Source organism: Sebastes umbrosus, chromosome 4, assembly GCF_015220745.1.
Source record: "Sebastes umbrosus isolate fSebUmb1 chromosome 4, fSebUmb1.pri, whole genome shotgun sequence".
In the NCBI taxonomy this organism is placed as follows: Eukaryota; Metazoa; Chordata; class Actinopteri; order Perciformes; family Sebastidae; genus Sebastes; species Sebastes umbrosus.
The window spans coordinates 24,323,008-24,347,170 of NC_051272.1; the positions used below are offsets into that span (position 1 = coordinate 24,323,008).

Genomic DNA, 24,163 nt, shown 5'->3' on the forward strand with positions numbered 1-24,163 from the left:
GAGAAGCTCCCTATTTGTCAAGCTTATTGTTAGATGTTAGCAGGGCTTTCTTTCGGTCATCTGCACTGGCTGGAGAGTGAATTAACTGAGCCATTGAGAAATATGTGTGCGGTTGTCACAGGTACTTACTGCACAGACTTGGAGGACTGGGACCTGAACTTGCTGAACTCGCCTGGAGCGGTCCACTCTGTACCCAGCTGCAACACACAAGACAGGAGACACAGATCAGAGCGAGTGTGAGAGAAAGAGAGCGCACCAGTGTGAGAGCAGCAGCATAAGAAATGTTGAAGCACGGTTTGCAACTGAAGAGTACTCATACTGAAAAATCCATCTTAGAAAGAGAGAAAAAAAACATCAACTTTATGATTTTTAGGCGATGATAATCACTATTTTGGAAGGGCGCTGTCCAATTACAAAAAGTGGACCCTGTCAACTCATTTTGAATGATTGTTTCCTTGGTTATCATAGCACAGGAAAATGAAGAGTAATTGGAAAAACAAGATAACAGCCCCGAAGCAACCGGGAGAGTCAATCAGGAGGCTGGAGATGATGGGCAAAGTGAGCAAACAGATGAGAGCGAATGGCTATAAACAAGACAGAAAATCAGAAAGAGCCATTCCCTGCCAATATTGAGTCTAAGAAGCCGGCTCATCGGGACTCTTGGGGCTCTCGTTTCGGCCCCGCGGTCGAATCAGTGCCCATTCATTTCCTCAGCAAGCCAACGCGAGTAATTAGGGCCCCTGCTGCTGCTGATCCATAATGAAAGAATAAGGCAAAGATCACAGTGAGCATGCCTTTAATTGTTTGTGCTGGCCACACTTCTGGGTTCGAAACTGGTCAGAAAACACTGCAGCGCGTGGTGTTAACACATCACAAGAGCCTTTCAGCTTGTAAATAGCTGCTGATCCTCACTCTGGGTACCGCAATGTTTTCACAGCGAGCAGCACACACAGTAACGCACACCTACGAGATAATAACACACACACATATGAAATGGCAATTACACAATGGCACCTCTGAACGTGTTTGCTGGCATGAGAAGAGAGCCACTATGGGAAGAAAACCTCAAAAAACAGGCAGTAATGTCTGTCCAAAACCAAGCAGGCCCCTGGCTGTGCTGAAGCCTCTGAGAGTCTCTGTGAAGCAGTTGGCTGAAGAGGACGAGGACACAATGTGCGCCACTGTGCCTTCACTCCAAAGCCCACAGCATGCTGCTGCCGTAGTACATTTCCACACCAACAGTTTCCTCACATATTCCTCCTCCGGCACAGGAAGAACGGTAGAAGTTAAATCACTGGGAGAGATGATTTTAATGAAAAAGTGAGTAAAGTAGTAGATTAAAGCCCACTAAGCTAAACTTAATTTACTAAGTTTACACTTAAGATGGAAACTTTCCTTTCCAACCAATACATATTTAAATGTGTATTGACATTCAAATAATGGCAGCAAATGACTTTGTGTTGATTTTTCAATGATGGTTATGTGAAGTTGACAGATGTTGGACATTGAAGTGGATGTTTACTCATGAATGATGTGATGCTGATTGTTATATGCCGATGCCGGTTGTTATATTTCATAGTAAATGGTTCGTGGACAACGGTGTGCACCAGATGGTTTGTGGACCATTTGACATCAGACCGTGTTAAAAGAGCACTCCACTGATTTATTAGTGCACCTGTAACTTTGCATACATTTGATATAGGATATTCAGCCGTGTTGTTAGTAATGTAGACTCTAGCCTCAAGCACAAATGAGATCTGGTAAGCTCACTTCTTTCTAATATCCACCCAGATTTGTTTCATTTTCAAACTAGTCTTAAGCCCCAAAATCACTTGAGGCAATATATCAGACTTTGCGCTGCTCCATCTGGAGCCACAAAATACTTTATAGGCCTACAACTTTTTCACACGTGCAGAAGTACTCCCCACCACCTGTGACCCCCTTTACACCTTACATTAAAATCTGTCTTGTATCCAGATTGTATCTAGATATGATTTAACCTGAATACATTTACAACTGGTATTAATATGTGTCTCCAGTGTCCACGCTGAGATTCGATCGCTATATATGTCTGAAAGGGCTGAGAGGAAGGCTGCATACGCACAGGATGCAGCCTGGCACTGCAGGAGAGGCGTTGCATAATGCGCAGACACATCAGCCTCAAAACGCCGCCATTTAGGGGGGAGAGGGCCCGCAAATGTGATTTTAAAGAGATACGTGTACACTCGCACACACAGAAGGATGAGGAGAGGAGACGCTGAGCCCAGACGGAGCAGTGATGGTAATCTAGGCTGAGAGAGCGCTGCAGGTTGAGCCTCCCAAAACCCGGTCGAAGCTTTGAATATTTGCTGTTGATTACTACGAAGCTCCGAAGCCCCAAAAATGGTACTTAGGACAGCCCCAGCATTACGTATTTCAACCCTAGTAGTTGTTGTATGTAGATTTAAAACACAATTGCATTTACTTTCTTACTTGTGTTCAATGTGGTCATGATGCATCCCTGACCGCCTCTGGAGGGGGTTTGGCCGATCGGATCACAATCCGTCCTCAATGCGTTTTGGGTGAATTTACACCCGTACTTTCATGTGGTTCTTGGACACCAGTCAGCTCAGCAAAACAATTACATCTGCCTATCAATACAGCAACACTGCGACCTGTTAATGCCGCACTTAAAAATGATCTGCATCAGTCACAACACTCCCACTGCTTTCTTCTGTATTGCCCTCCGCTTGTTTGGAAGATAAATACTTGTGCGTCACTATACTAGTCATTTTGAGCATGTACTGTGACACTTTGTTTTGCGACATAAATAAATGAAAGCTGACACTCATTTAACTCTTCGACTGCTTTCACTTTTCATTATCGTTTGTTCAGCTCACGACCGCAGAAGGTAGTGGAGTAGAATCTCATTTGAGCTAGTCTCCTTCAAAAGAATCATCATTAAAATAAACTCTGTGTGACTGCTATCTAAAGAGAAGCAGCCAACCTTCAGTGAAAGTTAAATAACTTTGACAAATCAGAGCTGAATGGAGTAGGAACCTCAGCAGAACTTTAAAATCTTTCAAAGCACAGAAAAAAAAAGAAGCTGCGACTTAAAACTTTGCACTGAATATAAATGGGAAACTTGTGAGACAATACTGCTGAAAATGTCTCTGTAGTTACTGTACTTGCATGTTTATATTCTCCCTGCGAGTGAATTGTTTTCTCTGGAAAGAACAGTTGTTCAGATGAAAAAGAGAGTAATCACACAGCAGAGGCAGCCGGGCAAAAATATTCATCTCGGCAAGTCATGTTATCTGGTGCTGACTCTAAATGTGGTAAATCTTTATATTATGTATTTTGACATAAGTGAAAAAAATGTGTCAGGCAGAAAAACATGGTCATTTCATTTGTTTCCAAAGAAAATGAAAATTCAGAGGGGAAATTCAACTTCAGCGGCAGCAAGCAGACGAGTTAACATGAAGGTAAATGTCCTGTTGTGATGAGTAAAAGCACTTTCATCTTATATGATGCCTGAACCAAGATATTTATAACACCTTTTCACCTCTAAAGCCAGACTTCCTCATTCATAATGTTACATACAGAGGAATATCGTTGCACAATACAGGTAACACATTCTTTGCAAATGTTTGTGATTCATGCAACACCTTTTCCCAGCACAAATATACTTTACAAGGTTCTGAATTCATACAGTAGCTCATGAACATCTCTTGTACGTATGTATCACTTGAATCTGTCAGTAATTCAAACAATCTCCTTCCACAGGGTTTTAGATGCTCTTTATTCTTTTGAGAAAAGGTATAAATTGAGGGTTTTCAAATATATAGCTTCACACAAAGGAGAAAAGCATTAGTGTCAAGGGGCAAATCTCCTTCCAAAATTAAAGGTTGGTTTTCCTTTGTTCTTCCTTGTCAGATGGTTAATCAGCTTTACGTGAGCAATGGCAGGATCAAAGTCATTGTTACGAGGACGAAGTACGTGCAGCGCCTCAGCTGATGAGAGTGGCAGATGTTCTCCAAGGTACGCGTGCACATGAGGTATAGACTTGAGAAACACACACACACGTATGCACACAGACATGATTTCCCACTGAACGATGAGTCATTGCTTATTGAGAGCACCAAGTCCTCACCAGAGTAGGCGGTAGGTAAATCAGAAGGCAAGCAGCCAGGGAGGCACAAGGGGCAACTTCTTCATATCGCATCTTAAAACCCGCCCCCTCACTGACATATTGTCTTATTTTGTTTCTACATCAGAAGTCTCCTCAGAGAAATAAGGCAGGGAACCTGGGGACCAAATTTCTCAAACTTAAAGCAGACAAACAAACCAGCAGACATACACCAAGCTCGCTCTAACGTAACCTCTCCCTCTCTCTCACACACACAGACACAAACACACACACTCTGTGTCTCTGTGTGAACCTCACCCACATATGCAGGTACCTGGAGAAAACTAATTTCAGATGGCCACTGGCCGTGAAACACTGAAGAATGAAACACAGCACAGGGTCAAGACATATGAGAAATATGAGTGTGTAATGGAGCTATGGAGACATTACTCCTCTTTCCATACGAGAAGAGAGAAGTTATACTGTAGAGAAACAGCTGACCTGTGCGATAACTTCAGAGTGTTTTCTTTCTCTTATTCTGTCTCGCCTTCGGTGTGTGTTTTTCATTTGAACTTGGGCTTGCAAAGTTTTGTGTGAGGGGCGAGGCCTGCATACAGTTTCTGGTTGCTTTCATGCAGCCGTTCATGTTGGCAGAAAACAGAAAAACAGGAAACCTGACATTTGGAAAAATGTTTGAGAGAAGAATAGCAGCATTCTTCTTGTCGGAATAATGGCTACACTCCTTTTAGCTGTGTCCGTGACTTGACCCTGGCATTGTGCACGTTCGCTCCCTAAAACCCATTATTTATACTTTTAGGTACACCTGTGTTTTTGTTGCTACAGCAAGTAAAACTGTCCTCAGTGAGAAAGGTCTATTCAACTTACTTAATCAAATGAAAGGACAGTAATTCTACAGTTAAACTTTAAATAATATAGTGAAAAATACTAAAATAATGGCCCATTTTTACACATTGGAAGCTAGACAGAAAGCCCAAGAGACTGAAATGAAAGCAGTCTCTGTCTCTCTCTATATATGTCTGACTGTCCTGTCTCCAACCGTTCATACGATCGATTTTACACTTGGCGGGTGTACTGCTGAGGACCCAAGGAAGTGCAGTGTCAAGTGCGAGCTCTTGAGATCTACTGGACATATTTATTAGTGCGTTATGTACACACTGTGTAGTGTATGCAGAGGGCACCCCTATTAACTGTTACACCTGCATGCTGGTAATAGCTCGCTCTCTGTCCCTCACATTCAAGAGCAGATACAGAAAGAGAGACCGGAGATCTACGGGACATATTTCTTAGTATTTTTCTCGACAACCGTTCATCCGATCGACTTCACACTTGGTGGGTGAATTGCTCAGGACCCAAGGAAGCAAAGTGTCGAGTGTGCAGTTATTTGGATGAGCAGTTCCCGAGAAAGCTGCACAAGCAGGCCTATATATAACAATATATGATATATAACATTTTTATGACAACGCAAAAAATATATAAATAAATAACATTAATGAGGGATTAGCAACTTCCACTCTTTTAAGGACTACAACTATTCAATATACTGTACCTGTTCATACATCACAATCCCCTGCTTATTAATCAGTCTTATTACTAATGGCTGCATGCCATTTAGTTTTAGGGCACTATCATTGTGCATTCTTGCTCACTGTCTTCATTAATGTCATTAATTCCACTTGTGTTGTTTCTGCTATGACAACTCACGTCCGTCATGTCTGCTGTGAATAAGACTATTGACCCTGCTACTCTATGATTTAGTTGATAAATCATTCACACTTGACTGCACTCATTCCGATCCCGGCACAAGTTCAAGCCCCAAACACGAATTACTGAATAGATTACTACGGAGAAAAGAGTAAGAAAAGAACTAGAATTACCGCCTCGTGGTTGTATGTCTCTGCCATCAAGGCAAAGTGCAGTTTACATCCATGTCTGTCCAAAAGGTCACACACTGTTAGACATTTGTGTGAAATTGTCAAAATTAGCATATGCATTCTTGAGTTATGGCCAAAAACATGTTTTGTGAGGTCACAGTGACTTTCGACCACCAAAATCTAATCAGTTCATCTTCGAGTCCAAGTGGATGTTTGTGCCAGATTTGAAGGAATTCGCTCAAGGCGTTCCTGAGATATCACAAGAATGGGACGGATGTGAGTTCACTCAAAGATATTAAAAAATATACTGACTACATCACTTTGACCTCGGTACAGAGTCAGACAACAGAGTCACTGGTCTAATTGCAATCAGCTCAATGTGAAAATAAAAGCACAACAGACGCACAACAGTTTTTGGTTTGATTGTGACCTCTGGGTGCACTCGTCTCATTAAGCAGAAATACTCGGTGCTTTCAAGTGGCATCATGTTTACAGTGTTCATGAGACGAGTCCTTTGGAATGAAGCTTAGGTTTTCAACGGCGTTTTTCACTCCTTCGAGGCAGTCACTGATTTTCATTCATTTTAGTCTGGCATAACATCAATCTGCAGATACTTCAAACCGGCTCCAGTCTGGTAATCCATCACAATTATCCTCATGTCTGTTTTTATTGTTGTCAAAGTTACATTATCAATGGCTGGTTATACAGCTGTTAGAGCAGTTTGAATCAAACGTAGTGCAAACACTAACGTAACTGCAACGAGAATAAAAACAGGCATGACGTGCTGCTCGCTGTGATGGATTGCCTATCTCAAGCAGGTTTCAAATTTTTATCTCGGGGGGGCATTCCATTTTCTACCCCGTTTGTTTTTTATCTTTTGAAATGGATTACTAGATGCATGGAGTTCGGAAATTTCAACTTGGAACTTCAACAAAGAATGAAGCCCATTATACGCTTGTCATGGTTCTCAATCCAAAATGTGCTATTTATTATCTTTAGACAGATGTTGTTACCTGGCAATAAAGTATTTGAAAAACACCAGACATGCGGCAGGCATTTTGATTTGTCATAGCAGGTAAAGCACAAGCGTTACTAATAACATTAACGATGGCTTCGTTCTATTCAAGTGTCCCAGTAAGACATGACAGAGTGACAGTGAGCCAACATGCACAATAGCAGGACCCTGAAAGTGATGCAGCTAATTGGAATTCAGCCATCATTATTATTTTTTTATTATTTATTTTGTCTTTGGTGAAAAAGTCCAATAGAAAACTGACCTTTTTCCATCAATCCACTATGATGACCCAAGCTGTCAATGTGGGAAAGTGGGTGTTTTGTTTTCAGATGTTGCATCACTTTGGAGCAAAACTCCTAAAGAAACAATACATTTGGAGGATCTGTTTGCAAAAATGGAATATAATATTCAGAACTATGTTTTCATTAGTGTATAATCACCTGAAACTAAGAATCATGTTTTCGTTTGAGAATGAGCCCTTCATATCCACATAGGGAGTTGGTCGTCTTCACAGAGTCCGCCATGTTTCTACAGTAGCTCAGACTGGACAAACCAAACACCGGCTCTAGAGACGTTCAACTGCTAAACACAGTTTAGTGCCTTAATGTTCGGTACTAAGCTAAGATGTTTATAGTGCCTGTTATAGAGTGCTCCAGGGATGACGTATTTTTGTTGGTCAACCAGGAAGTCAGCATCACCCTGGTTCCCTCAACAAAAAGCCAATGACATTTTTCCATTGGGTTTTAGATTATTGTAGAAGATAAGCTCTGTGGCAAACAAACATTTGTGATACTTACACGTTTTGTTCAGCAAGATAATCTCCACAAATGAAAACCACTTTTATGATTTTTTATCTGTAAATGCATTCGCCAGAAGTAAAAAGCTAACGTTATACACGGCTATACATGAACGACATCACGGTTGCATACACGTGAGGTTACTTGAGGCTGTAACAGCGGTTACAAGTCAGCGTGATGACATTTAGTAGTCTCATTTAGCCACTTGTTAGCAACCGCCTTTGTTAAGACACAAAACGGCTTCAAAATTCACGAGTGGGATATTTGTTTACGTATTTTACGTTGTAGAACAAAACGTTTTTTCAATTTCTTCAGCTTGTGTTAATCACAGACCTTATTTCAGGCACTTAACTAAAAACTAAAAATAACCATTGACTTCCAGACGAGGGGACCGGAAGTGTTAAAATGATAACTCATTTCTGGGTTTTTGGACTCCTGCAGCACTCTATTAGTGACAGTCTTGTTTGTCTGAGAATGAGTAGCTACTGTTGCTGTCGAGTCTAATATCGATTACACTTCCCCGACCCAGTTTCCTGTGTGTCCCTGTCTGTGTGTTTGTCTTTTTTCACGTCTGCTTTTTGAACCAGACAAAACAAGTATCATATCACATATGACATACATCAGTGCTGGCACGTGTCTGCACAAACACACAGATATGAGCACTACACCGGTGCATGAACACACACACACACACACATATATACACATGCTTTACGGCTCTCTCGATATCACACGAGCCCCGGTCTGGTTCTGTGGGAAGCTCTGCGGGAGCTGTCGGACATTCTGATTGAAGGAAAATCTCGTTACAGATTAGCCGCGGGCAAAAAAATATGATTAATGGCATGGCAGGACAATGGATGATCCTTGCTCACATTCATATGCGCACAGATAATGTCCCAGCAGGTCTTAGGAGAGTTTTCTTATTAAAAACCCCACTTCTCTCCCCTCCAATGCACTGACCACAGCGAGCTGGTACGTGAAAGGGGCCGAACAGAGGAACCAACCATAACACAAGGTCAATTGTGTCTTTCTGGGTCTGTTTGAAATTAACTGCATGAGAATCAGGATTAAAGGGCATCTATAGAGAACTAGTTTTTGTGTGTGTGTGAGAAAAACAGAAATGGACCTCCGTAGATGACGTCACCTTTTAATTAAGATGCCCTGCGGTGAATCAGGAATTATCAATCGCATCCGGTACATCATTACAAAGATAGCCATGAAACGCTGACAGGGGTCTCCACGGAAACGCCACGGACACGCTTCAGCTCGCTGCTTCTCATCCTAACACAGCTAAATGTCTCATGGCAGCACATTCCATATATAGCCAGTTCACTATCAAGGACGACATTCATGTGACCACTGAAATATAAAGTAACAATCCTTTAAAATGTGTATTTTAAGAGCAGTGAGTCAGGTCAGGAAAAGAGCAGGAAATGCAGTAAAACCATTAGTATGAGCAAAGATAAGAAACTATACAAACCTTCAGACACTGACACGGACATACACTCTGATGATTTAAAACTGCATGTGTTTCTGCCAGCGAGGTTTCATTATGCTAGGGGGTCAAATTTGACTCGTTGCTTATAAAATTTAGATACCTTCTCCTTAACTTCTTGGAATAACTCCAGCAGCCTGCCAAAGCACAAAACACCTCATGAAACTTTTAAGGATATTTTCCCAAACCATTGGACTTTTCACTAGCCATTAAATAAAACACACACACTCTGCAGGAAGCTCACTCAATTAAATGAGATCCCTCTCACATCCTAGTCCATGCTAGGTTCAAGTCATTGTCTCAGATGTTCTTTATTGGGCTTTATTATATTTACATATATATAAAAGTACCGTATGTGTTGAGAAAAGACAGACATACTGTATATTTTGAAAGGAGTTTACAAGAACTTTCACTTGCAACAAGTGAGACCAACAAAGCAATGACTCTTTTCAATATATATTTTTTTCTGTCTTATGTAAAGACAGACCACAGAAAATGTGCCAGTTTGTGTGTCTTATAATACTCCAAAAGACAGATGGGTATATTGTAAAATGTTCACTTAAAGGCGAAATTAGTCTTTTTTTTTAATGTTTTTTTTATGTAGTCAGTTGAAGCAATAAACTCCTCAGTGCTGCTATATTGGCAGGAAAAGTATAGAGTTCACCTGCTCACGGAGCCATGCCGGCAGTGCCTACATGCACCAGGATGCATTGCGCCCTTGTATGCTTCTGACGCCCGGGGTCCCCGCCGGCCATATGTTTCCTCTTGCATGGCTAATGCAGCCGCAGCCTCTGCCGCTCTCTGCTGCATTTCTTTGACGTCATACGCTGGCTCCAATAAATATGGCTGACTAGCCGAGTCAGCCAAAACACTGTTAAATGTATCCTCGTCCACAACATCCTCCGCACTCATAATTTAGGACGTTTTTGCTTTTAGAAATGTAGTTAGTTTGCAATACGAGCGAAGAGAATGAAGTTCTGTTTTTTTTAAAACTATTTACACAATGGAAATCACAACAGGTTTAGGAAGTTCTGTTTCTGAGCGGCATCTTGAGCACAGCGCCCCCTGGCTACCCAGAGGCGGAGACTAGAAATCCAAGGCCTGTAGTCCTTCCTTGCGTCCAACTACGTCACTGTCACGCCAAATGACGGCGCTGTATGCAAGAAGAGCAACAGATTCTGCGCCTGAAAACTCAGCTTTCTGGGCCAATATAGCACGCACTGAGGAGTTTATTGCTTCAATCCATTACATTTACCATCAATGCTGTTAGGACACCCACATAAAAGGTGGCCTTTAATTATTATATATTTAATCTATTAATTTAAAACAGACATGATTAACTGTAATTTTCTAATTTGTATCAACAGCTATGAGTTATTAGGAGAATTTAAGTAGCATTAAAAAAGTGGGAGGAAAACTTTTAGACCACTTCAGAGCTAAAGGTCTTAAGAGCAGCCTTGGCAGTAAGCCTTCTTTTAAGATTAGCAGAGCACTGCATTACCTGCTTTTGGGCATATAATCTGTGATGTGTAAGGACCTCAGACCTCAGTATATAGCGTATATGAAACAGTAAGTTATAAAAGTTGTGCAAAAATGTCAATAATATTCCAGGTCCTAATCCCCCCCAAAAAACAACTTGTTACTTGTCATTTTTTCCCCTAGACTCATGCAGACAGATGGGCGACATAACGAGGAACGGAGCGGCGAGTTGGATTTCTATCAGTGAAACACAATGTGTCTCTAAAGACGGTGGAGGCAGCGAGCCCTGTCTGTCAGCCGGTGGCAGAATGAGTGATCTCTGGCCATAGCACTGCTCCCCTGCCATTACCTCGATGATATTTCTCCACCGCTAAATGTCACATCAATATTCGCGGCCGGCTAATTAATCTCGTCCCCGGTGAAATCTGGTGACATCTCACATCCTGTTGGAATACAGATAGCTCCATAGCTGGACCTTTGCTCTTAACACATATTTGCCCAGAGCACTCACATGGTGTATAGTTCAAACACTGTTCAACCTCATGCATCCTTCGCTTCTTAAAAAATTTACGAAGGTTTCGCCGATCAAACTTTATTAGTGAAGGCAGGAGCAGCACAGGTTGACTTCTATTGGATTGCGGGCAGAGGGTGCTTCAAGGATAGATGGAAAAGAAAACCATTTTTCACAGGATGTTCTACAGGAGGATTCTGAGCTGTGTGTTGGAGGTGAGTGATAGCCTGAGAGTTAGGATGGTGACATGAGGTGAGCAGGTGATTACTAAAGACGAACAAGGTCAAATCGCTCAGTGTCTTGAGCACTGGCAGAATAAAAGGCATATGTTGTTGACTGGTCGGAACCCACTGTTCTTACTGAGGGCAACTGTCTCTGCATGTGATGGCGGATCATAGCAATATTAGTCTAATAGCTTTTGACCCTTACTATCCCATTAATAACTATAGAATAATTTCTCATTTCCAATCTGTCGTCGTGTGCATGATTGTGCATGAAAGGAAGGGAATCCATTAGATGCCATTTAGAGCTGTGAGTCACCCTCAGCCTGGATATCATATCAGATAATAAAGTCACTATGTAGTCTAATGATGAGGGTTTGGCTTCCCTGCACATATTATGCCGTGGAAGTGCTTTCCCAGGGGTATATATTATACAAAGTGTTTTTAGCTATTTAAGTCATGACATTGAGGAGTTTGAAACTATTTAGGCCCCAGGTGATTCAGTTTCTACTTGCAGTATAAGCGTGTTGCTGAGCAATATTAGTTAAAGCCAGGGATTGTACTTGGAAATAGTTTTTGCTGAGAATCACAAAGCATAAAATTGCCGGGACCTTGTTGAGTTTTAGCGGAGTGGCTCTTTCTGTGGTTCAGATGTTATGCAACAATGCAGCACAGCTCAGCGCTTACCTGTCCTACATAGACCAGCAGTCTGGCGTTGAGTGGGCTCTCGTCAGGACTCAGCCAGAACTCAGAGTTATCATCAGACGATACCGAGAACTGGAAATCACCTGTAGGGGGAAAAACATGATCAAAGTGTGCGTTGGTGGAAGCAGATATGTATGATCCCAGATAAGTATAATCAGATAGGGCATGGCCCCATAAAATAAGATTCTTAGGTGTAAAAATGCACTTAAAAGTTGATGCCCAGACTTCCGTGGTCAGAGATGACACATCTGGCCACACCGATATCAAAAGTTTTACCGCCGCTGAATTTTCAATCAGTATGCGAATGGAAATGTGATTTGTGAACAGATCTAAACCATAAGGAGCACGGAAAGAAAATAAGCAGCCAAAGTTAGTTAATTAAGATTATTAACATCATCTTTAAAGGAACAATGTGTAACGTTTTGGGGGATCTATTAGCAGAAACAGAATATAATATTCATAACTATGTTTTCACCTGAAACTAAGAATCATTGTGTTTTCGTTAGCTTAGAAGGAGCCCTTCATATCTACATAGGGAGCGGGTCCTCTTCACGGAGTCTGCTATGTTGCTACAGTAGCCAGAACGGACAAACCAAACACTGGCTCTAGAGAGAGCCTTTCACGTTTTTACGTTACCTGAAGGCCACCGTGGTTCTCTGACACGCTTCTGAAACTGCGGTAATGTGAGCTGCAGAGTTGGATGGCCTCTGAGCGAGGCGAACAATGTTGCCACGGTTTTGCAATCGGCGGCTCACGTTACCGCAGTCTTGGAGAGGGAGGAGTGAGCGCAGGGTTACTCAGTTGGTTGCAATCCTACACACTTTATCTTTAAATATAAAAGTGGATTATAAACAAGTGTTTGTCTGGCAAAACTATTAATAGTAGGAGCTACATAGAGCTACTTCCCCCTCAGCTGATGCCTGAGACACTTTCTTTTTATGTTGTGAAAAATAAGAGTGCATGTCTGGGTGACTTTGCAGTTGTTTGTCATCCTTCTAAAGACTGAGATCACAGTATGTGTTGAGACTGGCAAACAGTATTGTGCAGAATAGAGTAGATATATTTGTATATAGTACAAGTCAATAAGTCAATATTCTATTACAGTGTGTAGGAATTTTCCAAAGAGACACGTTTTAAACTACATACTAAACGTAAATAGTACCTGGTGGAATCTAAGTATAATTCACATATTAAATATGTGTGACTAAATCAGATTGATTAAAGAGCGGCTGCATTTTCAAGGACACACTAATGGCCTATGGATAGGGTGCCTGTCATGACTGTTACATTGAGCAGTTTTTATCATCTGTAACCTTGAAAACCCTCCAAGTAACTCAGGTTATTTAACAATGAAATCTACAACAGTGTGTAAAAGGTTACGTCTGGCAGTGTGAGGTGAAGAGTACTTGTTAAGGTGCTTGTCAGGATCCTGAAGATAGTGTGACCTTTGAGCCGTCAGCTGGAGAGAGCTATAACACCAGCAAAAGCTACATAAGAGACCGAAATGAACAGTAATTTAATTAATAACTTCATATTCTGCAATTTGTGTAAGGGCACTTGGGTGTCGAGGCTTTTTCAGTTCCCATAGCAACTGGGCTCTGGGTTAGGACTACGAGGGGTCCTGCAGTGAGAAAAATGTGAATATTCACTATGTTAGTGGCTCTCAAGAGCTTGGATTAAGAGGGCTGTGGAAATTGTCTACTCTTGTAAAGGACACATGCTCCAAGGCCCTCAGCCTCAGAAGAGGGACACGCTAATAAGATGAGCTAGTTACCATCTCTGTAAGGGTGAAGGAAGCCAAATATTCTCAGGCCGTAGTTCTTCCACTTCGGAGCAACGGCCAGCTTCTTCAGCGTGGTTCTGGCCTGCAACGAGAAACCGCATTACATTCAGATTATTGATGAAGCAGTTGTTGCATTAATAAATTAATGAATAAGCTTTTTTTTTAAATGTTTTATCCACTAACTGAAACATTCTCTCATCCAGCGATTGTGGCATTTTCAACTGACTCATGGAGCTAACTTTAGCTTAATTAGGTAGCTGGAAACAGTTGATAAGATCTGCTAGCGACTGTGACATTTCAGCCACAAAATCGATGGTCACCGGCTGGAAATGAAAAACCTGCTTCTCTCTATATCGGTTTGAAGATATGGACCTTTTTTTTTCAAAGGTTACTACAAATTTCTAGTTGCAAATCTGCCACCGTTATCATTATGAACTGCACATGTGCTGTGTGATAACAAAGAGCCTGACCGGTGTAACAACAGTAACTAAGGGGCCAGAGGCTTTGCCAACAGTCAATTTAATGTGCCTTTAATAGGGCTGTCAGTCCATTCAAATATTTAATCTCGATTAATTGCATGATTGTCCATAGTTCATTGTGATTAATCGCAAATTAATTGCACATTTTTTATCTGTTCAAAATGTACCTTAAAGGGGGATTTGCCACGAATTTAATACTCTTATCAACATGTGAGTGGACAAATATGCTTGCTTTATGGAAATGTATGTATATATCTATTATTGGAAATCATTTAACAACACAAAACAATGACAAATATTGTCCAGAAACCCTCACAGGTACTGCATTTAGCATAGAAAATATGCTCAAATCATAACATGGCAAACTGCAGCCCAACAGGCAACAACAGCTGTCAGTGTATCAGTGTGCTGACTTGACTATGACTTGTCCTAAACTGCATGTGATTATCATAAAGTGGGCATGTCTGTAAAGGGGAGACTCGTGGGTACCCATAGAACCTATTTTCATTCACATATCTTGAGGTCAGAGGTCGAGGGACCCCTTTGAAAATAGCCATGCCAGTTTTTCCTCGGAGCGTTATTTAGCCTTCTTCACAACAAGAGAGTATGACATGGTTGGTGCCAATGGATTCTTTAGGTTTTATAGTTTCATATGATGCCATTATCTTCATCTAGCTTTAAAACTGAGCCTGGTACAACCTAAATAACCTAAAAATTGCAAGCTGCGTTAATGCATTAAAGAAATTTGTGGTGTTAAAACAAATTTGCGTTAACGTGTTATTATCACTTTAACTTTGACAGCCCTAGCCTTTAGCGTTAATACATTTAGCCCATAAAAACAATACAGAATAGTAACAGACAGAGGGTCAATCTGTTATACTTACATGAGGGTAGTGAGGGAAGTGCAGGTTCTTTCTGAGTTGGGCTATAGAGGAGCCACACCAGTCCTCAAACACATGCAGGTTGGCCTGACCCTTATACTGCCAACACACAACCACACACATAAAAAGGAAACAGGTTAGTTCACGCAGGCAGCAACAACAGCATCACATTTGCTATCAAATAGGCAGGTTATGCTTCAGTACATCAGCTACTGGAGGTCTCATTCTGAAAGCAAAAAATCCATTTGCACTGGTTTCAGTAGATATATTTTTTTTGCCCTGAAAAGTATATTATTTCTGAATGCCTCTCCACCGCGTGAGGGAAAATGAATTCTTGGTGAAAACATGTGAATACAGCGTGAAGTTTGCAATGTTCTCACTGTCCTGAATAAGGGAAGGTGACAGAGAGCTTGTCAGGAGTATCAGGAGGGGGAGAGTGTGAACTGAGAATGTCTGGAGCAGTTTGTCAGAGCTCATCCCCTGCCCGTAGTCTGACATTTGTCTGAATTACACAGGGAAATCACAGGACACAGCAAGGACAGATGGTGAAACCGGTCTGCCTTGGGGGTATAGTTTCCTCACACACACACACACGGGTCTGCTCATATATGAGAAGAGATGACTCTCCGATGACTCGCGTGTCACGCCGCTTTGGAAGTGGAGTGTTTTGGAACACATACAATGTAAAAAAAAGAAATACTCTATGGAGGGATGGGGAGGGTACATGTGCAGATGCATGCATTTGCACACATGCACAACAAGCCTAAGGGGGTTGTCTCAGTGATTTAATGAACTGAAAACGCGAAAATTTCGTACTGGATGATCAACCAACTGTACCACATACTGTACCCACATATGCCTTCCTTTAATGCGTGACAGCAGTCCCAGCAGGCTGCCACTATAATACCACCACAGATATTTAGAACATCACACAGAACTTGAGACGTAAGCTGACTCTTCGCCAAATGAGTACGATACCATGCAGCGGGGTTTCCTGGTAGGATCAAAGCAACAGCTGGCCGGATGAAGGTAGCCTTTAACTGCTAGCCGTGTAGTCAACAAGTGCGAGCTGTCAAACCAATCAATCATGAGAGGGAAAGTGACCCCTGTGACAAAAAAAACACACACACACATAGCCACAAATCCTGTTGTGCTTTCGTCAGACGGATTACAGGGGTAAAACAGGAAAGCCTTCCAGGGTAAACACCTCTACATGTGTGCATTTAAAGGAGAGAGACGTTGATGGAAGGTGTCGTGCTATTTCAGTATCACACACAGGCGTTCAAACAGATGGTCTGACTCAAAGTGGTCCTTTACATTTATCTCCCGCCTCACTACGGTCAACCGAGTGCCCTGCACACTGACAGCAGCGCAGCAATTACTGGCTCATGCATTAACCATGATATGTTTTTGTTGAGCAAACATGTCAGTCCAAAGCAGTGGGACTCCTGATTTTAGTTGTTAGATTTTTTTTTTTTTTTCTCCTGCAGAAAGACTGATGCTAATGAAAAACAGAAAGAGAAAGAGACAGGGATTTGCTGGGTCGACAGAATCAAATCAGAGGGAAGCAGGGAGTCAGAAAGATGAACGAGAGTGTCTGATGTTTAAAAAGGGAGTGGCAGAGAGGGGGGGGGGATCATAGCAAGGTTAGAGAGATTTAGCAGACGGGACTAGTCCCTGTGTAAATATACCTTATGTAAAGCTTTTAATAGATTTCCTGTGGGTTTTAAAAGCAAACCTTTTTGGGCCTGCCCCCCTCCTCACCCCAAATAATAAGAGGGTAGCTTAAAAAGGCTCTAATTATTCACACACACATATCCCTGTGTAGCCCCGGAGAGGCTACAGGCTGTAAAGTCGTCTTTCTGCTGCGGGCTGCTTGTGTATAATTGGTTCTATTTTCTGGGTGACAGCGCTACGAGAGCTCTGTCTGTGCTCCGGCCTCAACAGGAATGTTTCTCCATCCTTAAACTCACCCTGTTATCCCTTTGCTTCCATGACTGCTAAACTTTCCCTCACTCCAGTTATGTCATCTCTGTGAGTGCTGCTTCTGTCTCTCTCTTAAAGCCTTCAGTGCCCACTATCCCTAATGTTGTCTCCCCTTCCCTCTGACCTCTCTATTTCTGCCTCTGCATCCCTCCATCTCTGTCTGCGTGCTGCCAAATGCTGTCGATTTCTCTCAACTCTCTCCGTGTCTTTGGTTTCCCTGAGCTCAGCTGTCGGCTGTCAGTTCCCTGCGCTGTCTCTCTCCATCTCATTTTTTTTGGTCTCCTTCTGATTCTTCATTTTGGAGCGCGGGATAAAGTGACGCTCACATTAACAGAGCGTCTAGAGATGGTGACTTCTTACGGAGGGGGTTTTACTTGGTTGTGTGTGTCGTGTAGAGACATGCTTGATTGTGCTGCAGCAGCTTGTGTCTTCTCAAACGACAGCTTTTTTTTTTACAACCGTGTCAGCTCACATTCCCATTCAGTAATTGGCTGGAGAAGAGACAGGCTGACTGCTGCTGCTGCCTTTCTTACTTTCTTCCTTCACTCTCACTTGTTGTCCTCTGTTCCTTAATCCAAAACCGGAGACAGACTTCTGTGTTGTCCTGCCACCATGGACTAGTCATCTAATCCACAAACTGGAAGGTTCAGAAAGCGTTGTTTCATGTACTTGCACCCACTCTAACACATTCACCACCAGCACAATAAGTAGTTATGTGGCAAGCTGAGGCAGCAGTCATGGGCACAAAGTGGCTATTTGTCAGGCTAATTGCTGAGACCTCCAGGCTCTATACTGCCAAATTCCCCTCATTTTTCAATATACTGTATGTACTGTATGTATCGCTCTGTGTTACTGCTAAATTATCATTAACATGCAGCCATTACAGGTACTAGGATACTTAGCAGATATCTGATATTGAATATGAATTGAATTTTCTGTGGTTATTTCAGCTGATCGATACAAACATCTCTATTTTTCATTTGACTGCGGCACAACCATGTGTCTTAGTGTCTTATATATATAGTGGATGAATTACTAAACACCACTGCTTCCAAGAGTCTGCGGTCACTCAAGAAGAAGAGTTCAGAATGCAGTTGCAGATAGTATGTACAATGTAGAAAATACTGTATGTACAATAACGTAACATGAAATTACTGTATATAATGTGCACTCATAATCACTAATACATAAAAAATAAGATGTTATTGAAAGAATCCTGCAGCTCACCTTGTGTCCTTGAGCAAGACACCAGCATTGTATGGTAGCACTGTCACCACCGGTGTGTGTGTGTGTGTGTGTGTACAATATGTTTGTGTTTGAATGAGTGAATGAAAGACACTGCAGAGCATTTTGTCATGCTCAGACTGAAATACGCTGCGCAAGTGCAGTTTACAGTGTTTGCCATTTAAGAATACACCTTAACATGTTAAAAAAAAATAGAAATACCGCCTCGCGGTTGTATGCCTCCGCCAACCGGTCAAGTTGCAGTTTACAGGTATCTCTGTCCAAAATGTGATCACGTCATCATTTCATCCTATGAGACATTTGTGTGAAATTGTCATGATTAGCATAGGAATTGATGAGATATGGCACCAAAACGTGTAATGTGAGGTCACAGTAACCTTTGACCACCAAAACCTAATCAGTTCATCCTTTAGTCCAAGTGGACATTTGTGCCAAGTTGGAAGAAATTCCCTCCAGGAGTTTTTCTTAGATATCTTCTTCACAAGAATGGACCGGACGAACGGACGGACAACCTGAAAACGTAATGCCTCCGGCCGCGGCTGTCGCTGGTGATCAGGCATAAAAACATGTTTTACTCTTTTACTGTATTAAAGATTTTATCTACATCTTTAATGTATATAAAGTGCAGTGCACTGTATATAATGTAAGCATTTAACCTGTGCACAGGAATCATGAGCTGAAGAAGTCTCAGGTCAAAACATTGTTATGTTTTAGCCCAGAAAAGAAGACTGTACATTCTACCTCCTGCACATTTATCTTTTTGTCTGTTGTCTCTCCAGTCAGAATCATTTTGTCCTACCCTGTCATCTTTATCTTCATCCACCTCTTCCTTACTCTCGTCAGACTCCAGAGGTAGTCCCAATAACTGCCCTACATATAGTCTTCAGCTACCACGGTTTCAAAGCAACAGAGCACCTGCGGCTCAGGCTGCCATTAAATAAGTGGGGAGGGAGATGGAAGGAAGCAACGGATGCCTTCTGTCAAATATGAGGAGTGAGGAAAGAAACGGAAAACAGAATAGGGGGGAAATGAGAGGTGCACGGGAAAGAAGCTGAAACAACAACTGATTGATAAAGAGGTTTAAAATAAAAGAGAGTACAGTATAGAGTTTAAGAGGCCGCTCTAAACGGTTACCGTCTTGCTTATTCTCCTCAGACCACACATTTCCTCCACATAAACACATCTCTGTGAGCTTGTCTTAGCATATCTCCGTCTCGGCTGCTCTGTAATATCTCCTCTCTCTCACCCATCTGGTCGCACCATCAACAGGAGCACAAATCAGACTCTCTCTCCCTCTCTCTCATCCGGGAAGCTGTCTCCCTTTCTCAAAAATCTGGTGCAGCCTTCTGCCTTCCTGCTGGCAGCGAGGCACTGACAAATGGCCGCTCGGCGCACCCACTGACGAGCAATCGCACCAACTGACACTGTAAATCCCCGTTGGATAGGAAAAGTGAGACATGATGTTCCTGGCAAAGGCACACTGGGGTATATACGATACCGCTCAGCTTGCTCCCCCAGGGCATATAGGAGAGACGGCATTAAAGCCCACTGTTGATGCATTATTACACATACTATACTGCGGTTTTACTGAGCCGCTACGCTGAAATGCAAGCATTGAATGAATGATCAAACGATACATGCTGCATGTGTCCCTCTGTGGCCATGACAGGAATGTGATTGTTTGAACATATCTCTCCATCTGAATTCATGGAGAGCATTTAGAGACTTTCTCCCAGCCTATCTCATCTTTCTCAGTCCATTAGTAATTTAGGAACGAGGAGAGAAGAGAAAGTGGGATAAGTAGGTAGGTACAGCGAGGAAAAGGGGGTTTTCAAAGATACAGAGGTTTGAAAGAAGAGATGATATGGAGAGAGATAATGAGAACTCATTTCACACAGAGGAGAGCAGCAAAAAAAAAAAAAAACAGAAGACAAGGTTCATATGATCTGGATTCCAGCCTCATCAACTTCTGTAATGAGGGTTTGTATAATCTGCCATCTGTCCTACAATTACATGTCTTCTGTCATTCCAGGGATATAACATGAGGGGGGATGGATGTGGCTGCAGCTGATACGTCGAAACTGAGGTATGTGAGACAAAGACAACGGAGAATTTTTCTCATCTCCGGCCACGAGCGGTCGATCATTCTCCCGGTAACAGAAATCACGTCCTGTTTGTCTATTTGACTGTTTAGCATTTTTTGCGTAGACAGATAGAAGAAAGAAAGACAGACTGGAGGAACAGTGAGAAGAGACAAATATCACACATCATCTTCTCCTGTGTCCTCCCCCCAGCCGAGTCACTCTCACATGTTATTGTGGGATGACGGGAGAGACAGAGACAAGAGGAAAGATCTAATTTTTCCATCTGGGGTCATGTGTCTGTGTTGTGCCACAGTATCTCCCTCACTTCCCTCTTGAGTGGTAAATAATAGGCTGTCCAAATCTTCAATACTACATCTCCAGCTTTGATTTTTTACACTACATGAGCCAGAAAACCACACATTTGAGTCAGTCATTCTCCATCTATCCTTCCTGTGCACAATGCCACTGTATTTGGTATTGTAATTGGTATGTATTTGGTTTAAAGAGGACCTATTATGCTTGTGTGGTTTTTCCTTTTCCTTTAGTGTGTTATTTAGGTTTTTTTGTGCATGTAAAAGGTCTGCAAAGTTACAAAGTCCATGCCAAAGGGAGTTACTCTCCCCCACAGAAACACTTCTCTTGAACCGCCTGAAAAACCTTGTTTAAAGTTCCGCCTTTTCTTCCGTAACGTGGTGATGTCACCAAGTAACACATTTGCATTATACCTGCCTAGCGGCTAGTTTGGCACACCCTCAAACAAAGCTAGAGTGGAGCAGAGCGGAGTCCGAAGAGTTTAGTTCGGTTGATCAATTACAACAGAGTGGGCCAGCTGACCAATTAGGGCAGATTGGGCTTTTTTTTGGGGGGGGGGGGGTTGGAGCTCAAACAGAGTGTTTCAGACCGAGGGTGAAAAGAGGTGCTGCAACACAGCTGGTATGAGAAAAAATAAAGCTTTTTTTTAACATTAAAGCAATCTAAAATACAAGTATGCACCTGGAAAAAAAACACATAATAGATCCTCTTTAACACCTTCTGATTTTGTGATTAACATCACTGCACATATTTATAATACAGCTGGGATGATGTGGCTTTAATGTGGAACAGTATACATGTAAAGAAATCATTTAAGTCCCCCTGATATCAAAGTCACTAATCCCTTTTACCATCACTTTCTTTCTGCTCCTCCTGACTAGATACAATTGTTCCGTATGCTCAAATACTCTCTGGATCCATGTCGGCTTTTCTGCAAATGACTGTTTATCCCTTCATGACTAGTGGCTACTGCTTGACTCTTAAAAAGTGGGCCAGCTCTCTCTCTCTCTCTCTCTCTCTCTCTCTCTGATCTCTGACCAGTGTCAGTGTCCTTGACATGCCGGCGTCCTTGACGGACAGAGGATGTCCACTCTACAGCCGTGAGTCACCGCTAATCCACAGTCACCACTGGATGAGTTCATCGGGTGGGAATCGTCATTAAAGTCACCACTAGTGGCTGAAAACAACTTGCTAGTACCAACACAGGATAGACTCACAGCACTTCATTCAAAGAAATACTGAATTTCCTCTCTATCTCTATCTCTATAAAGTGAGCAATCCTTTCACTTTGCTTGTGCTCAACAGAGTTTTTGCGCGTCTGAATGCTTCTGCATGCCCGTGTGACCTCTGCCAGTCTGTGACAGCTGGCATATGGCACCACTCTACCTCCACCAGCCTGAGTCTACGCCTCCGACGGCGCCAGCTCAGCGGCCCCTTAGACCTCTGCCATCTTGGCCGTACACCAGGAAAACAAGTTAGTGCTGGTAATTAGGACAGATAGCTAGTGAGGAAGAGCTGCTGCGCTCCATGATTTCTGACAGACTTGGCTTACAGGTTTGACGCAGCAGAAGTCTGAGATAAGAGAGTTTGTAGAGATGTATGAAATATTTGATAGATTTATGCTGGACGTGCAGAACATTCACAGAAACTAACTGGCATGTTGCTTTATGAGTAGGCTGGAAATGAGTCAAAGAAATGGCATGTTGATTTCTACAAGTGAGCTTTGATGCTAGTCGTCACACCTAATGTGAAATGTAGTTGGTGTGCATGTTGCAAAATTTATGTCCCTCCGTTGCTGCTTAGCTTTTCCAACCCAAACTATAAATAAGAAATTCTGTTTGGTTAATGGAATTAGATGTCTTTTAAGTGCAAGCGCATCCTGTGGTTTTAACAATTTTCATATACAAAATGATAAAACAGAAAGCTCTGAAAAAAGACAAACAAACAGGATGTTCATAATAAAGAGTCTCGTTGCGCTCAGGCCATGAAATCCATTTAAATTTGTGCAATTAGTCGACGTGGTCCAGATTCAGAGAGCTTGTTTGGCTGCAGTCCTAGCGTGGCTGTTTCACATCAATGTGACTTCTCATTTTCTAAGTAGCACCATATTAAATGATGCCAAAATTATCGTCCACAAATTAGATGCAGGGTCCCTCAATATTCAGGCAACAGATGTTTCTAGGGCACATGATTGAGAACAGATATCCTCCACATGTGACCATTTACAAAGCCAAAATGACAATGTTGGTCATGTCCAGCAATTTAATTGCCTTTGCTTGTCGTGGTGAAAACAAAGTGAGTGCGTTTGGTGTGTAGCCCCGGGGCAAAAGCAAGGGATTAAAACAAGTTACTTGGATGAAAATAATTCAGTAAGCCCATTAAACTAAAAATAATTTAGTTTAATAAAGAAGGAAAAAATGGCTAACAGAGATTAAGATAATTTATTCATAAACAAGGTAGGATGTAAATAGCTGAATAAGTAGTTAAAATAAACAGTTTTTAACGATATCAAAGGCAAACTGTGGGTAAACTAATAAAAAACAAGACTTGGTCGAAACCGAGTATATGGCTGGATCGTGTGTCTGTGAGTTTGTGGCTAAATTCAGTTAGTTTGTTTCATTTTAGAACTAGATCGCCTAGTTTCACAGCTTGGTCCAAGTTTCACAGCTTGGTCGCGCTGGACGGGCTCATTTGCATAAAGGACTGTTCCCGCCTTTTCATTTTGAAAGAGCAACCTGCGTTTTGGTTGTAGGTAAGGAAGGGGGCGGGAAAAAGAAAAAAGGATGAGGGAGGAGAGACGCAGAGACTGAGAAGAAGGGAAGAGAGGAAGAAACAGAGCATGAGACATTCTGAGAAACCCTTGGGTAGATTAGCCTGGTGAATGGATGGACTTGCATATATAGTGCTTTTCTAGTCTTCCGCACTTTAAACTACATATTCACCCATTCACACACACATTCATACACTGATGGCAAAGGCTGCCATGCAAAGTGCCACCTGACTATCAGGATCTAATCTAAATACTCATTCACACAGCGATAGCACAGCCTTCGGGAGCAATTATGGGGTTAAGTGTTTTGCTCAAGGACACTTCGACCGGAGGAGCCGGGGATTGAACTGTCGACCTTCCGATTAGGTGGAGGACCTGCTCTACCCTCTGAGCCACAGAA

The 24,163-nt window shown here is 42.2% G+C and overlaps 1 protein-coding gene across 1 annotated transcript in view; it reads right to left on the reverse strand.

Moving 5' to 3' along the window:
* The window catches only part of b4galnt4a (beta-1,4-N-acetyl-galactosaminyl transferase 4a), a 161,285-nt gene that overhangs the window by 48,130 nt on the left and 88,992 nt on the right, over positions 1-24,163 (reverse strand). Inside the window, exons 4-7 of the mRNA XM_037767852.1 lie at positions 15,370-15,465; positions 13,998-14,088; positions 12,206-12,306; positions 130-197 (exon numbers count right to left, since the gene is read on the reverse strand). Of these exons, the coding sequence (XP_037623780.1) occupies positions 130-197; positions 12,206-12,306; positions 13,998-14,088; positions 15,370-15,465 (356 nt within the window). The remainder of the gene's footprint in view (positions 1-129; positions 198-12,205; positions 12,307-13,997; positions 14,089-15,369; positions 15,466-24,163) is intronic.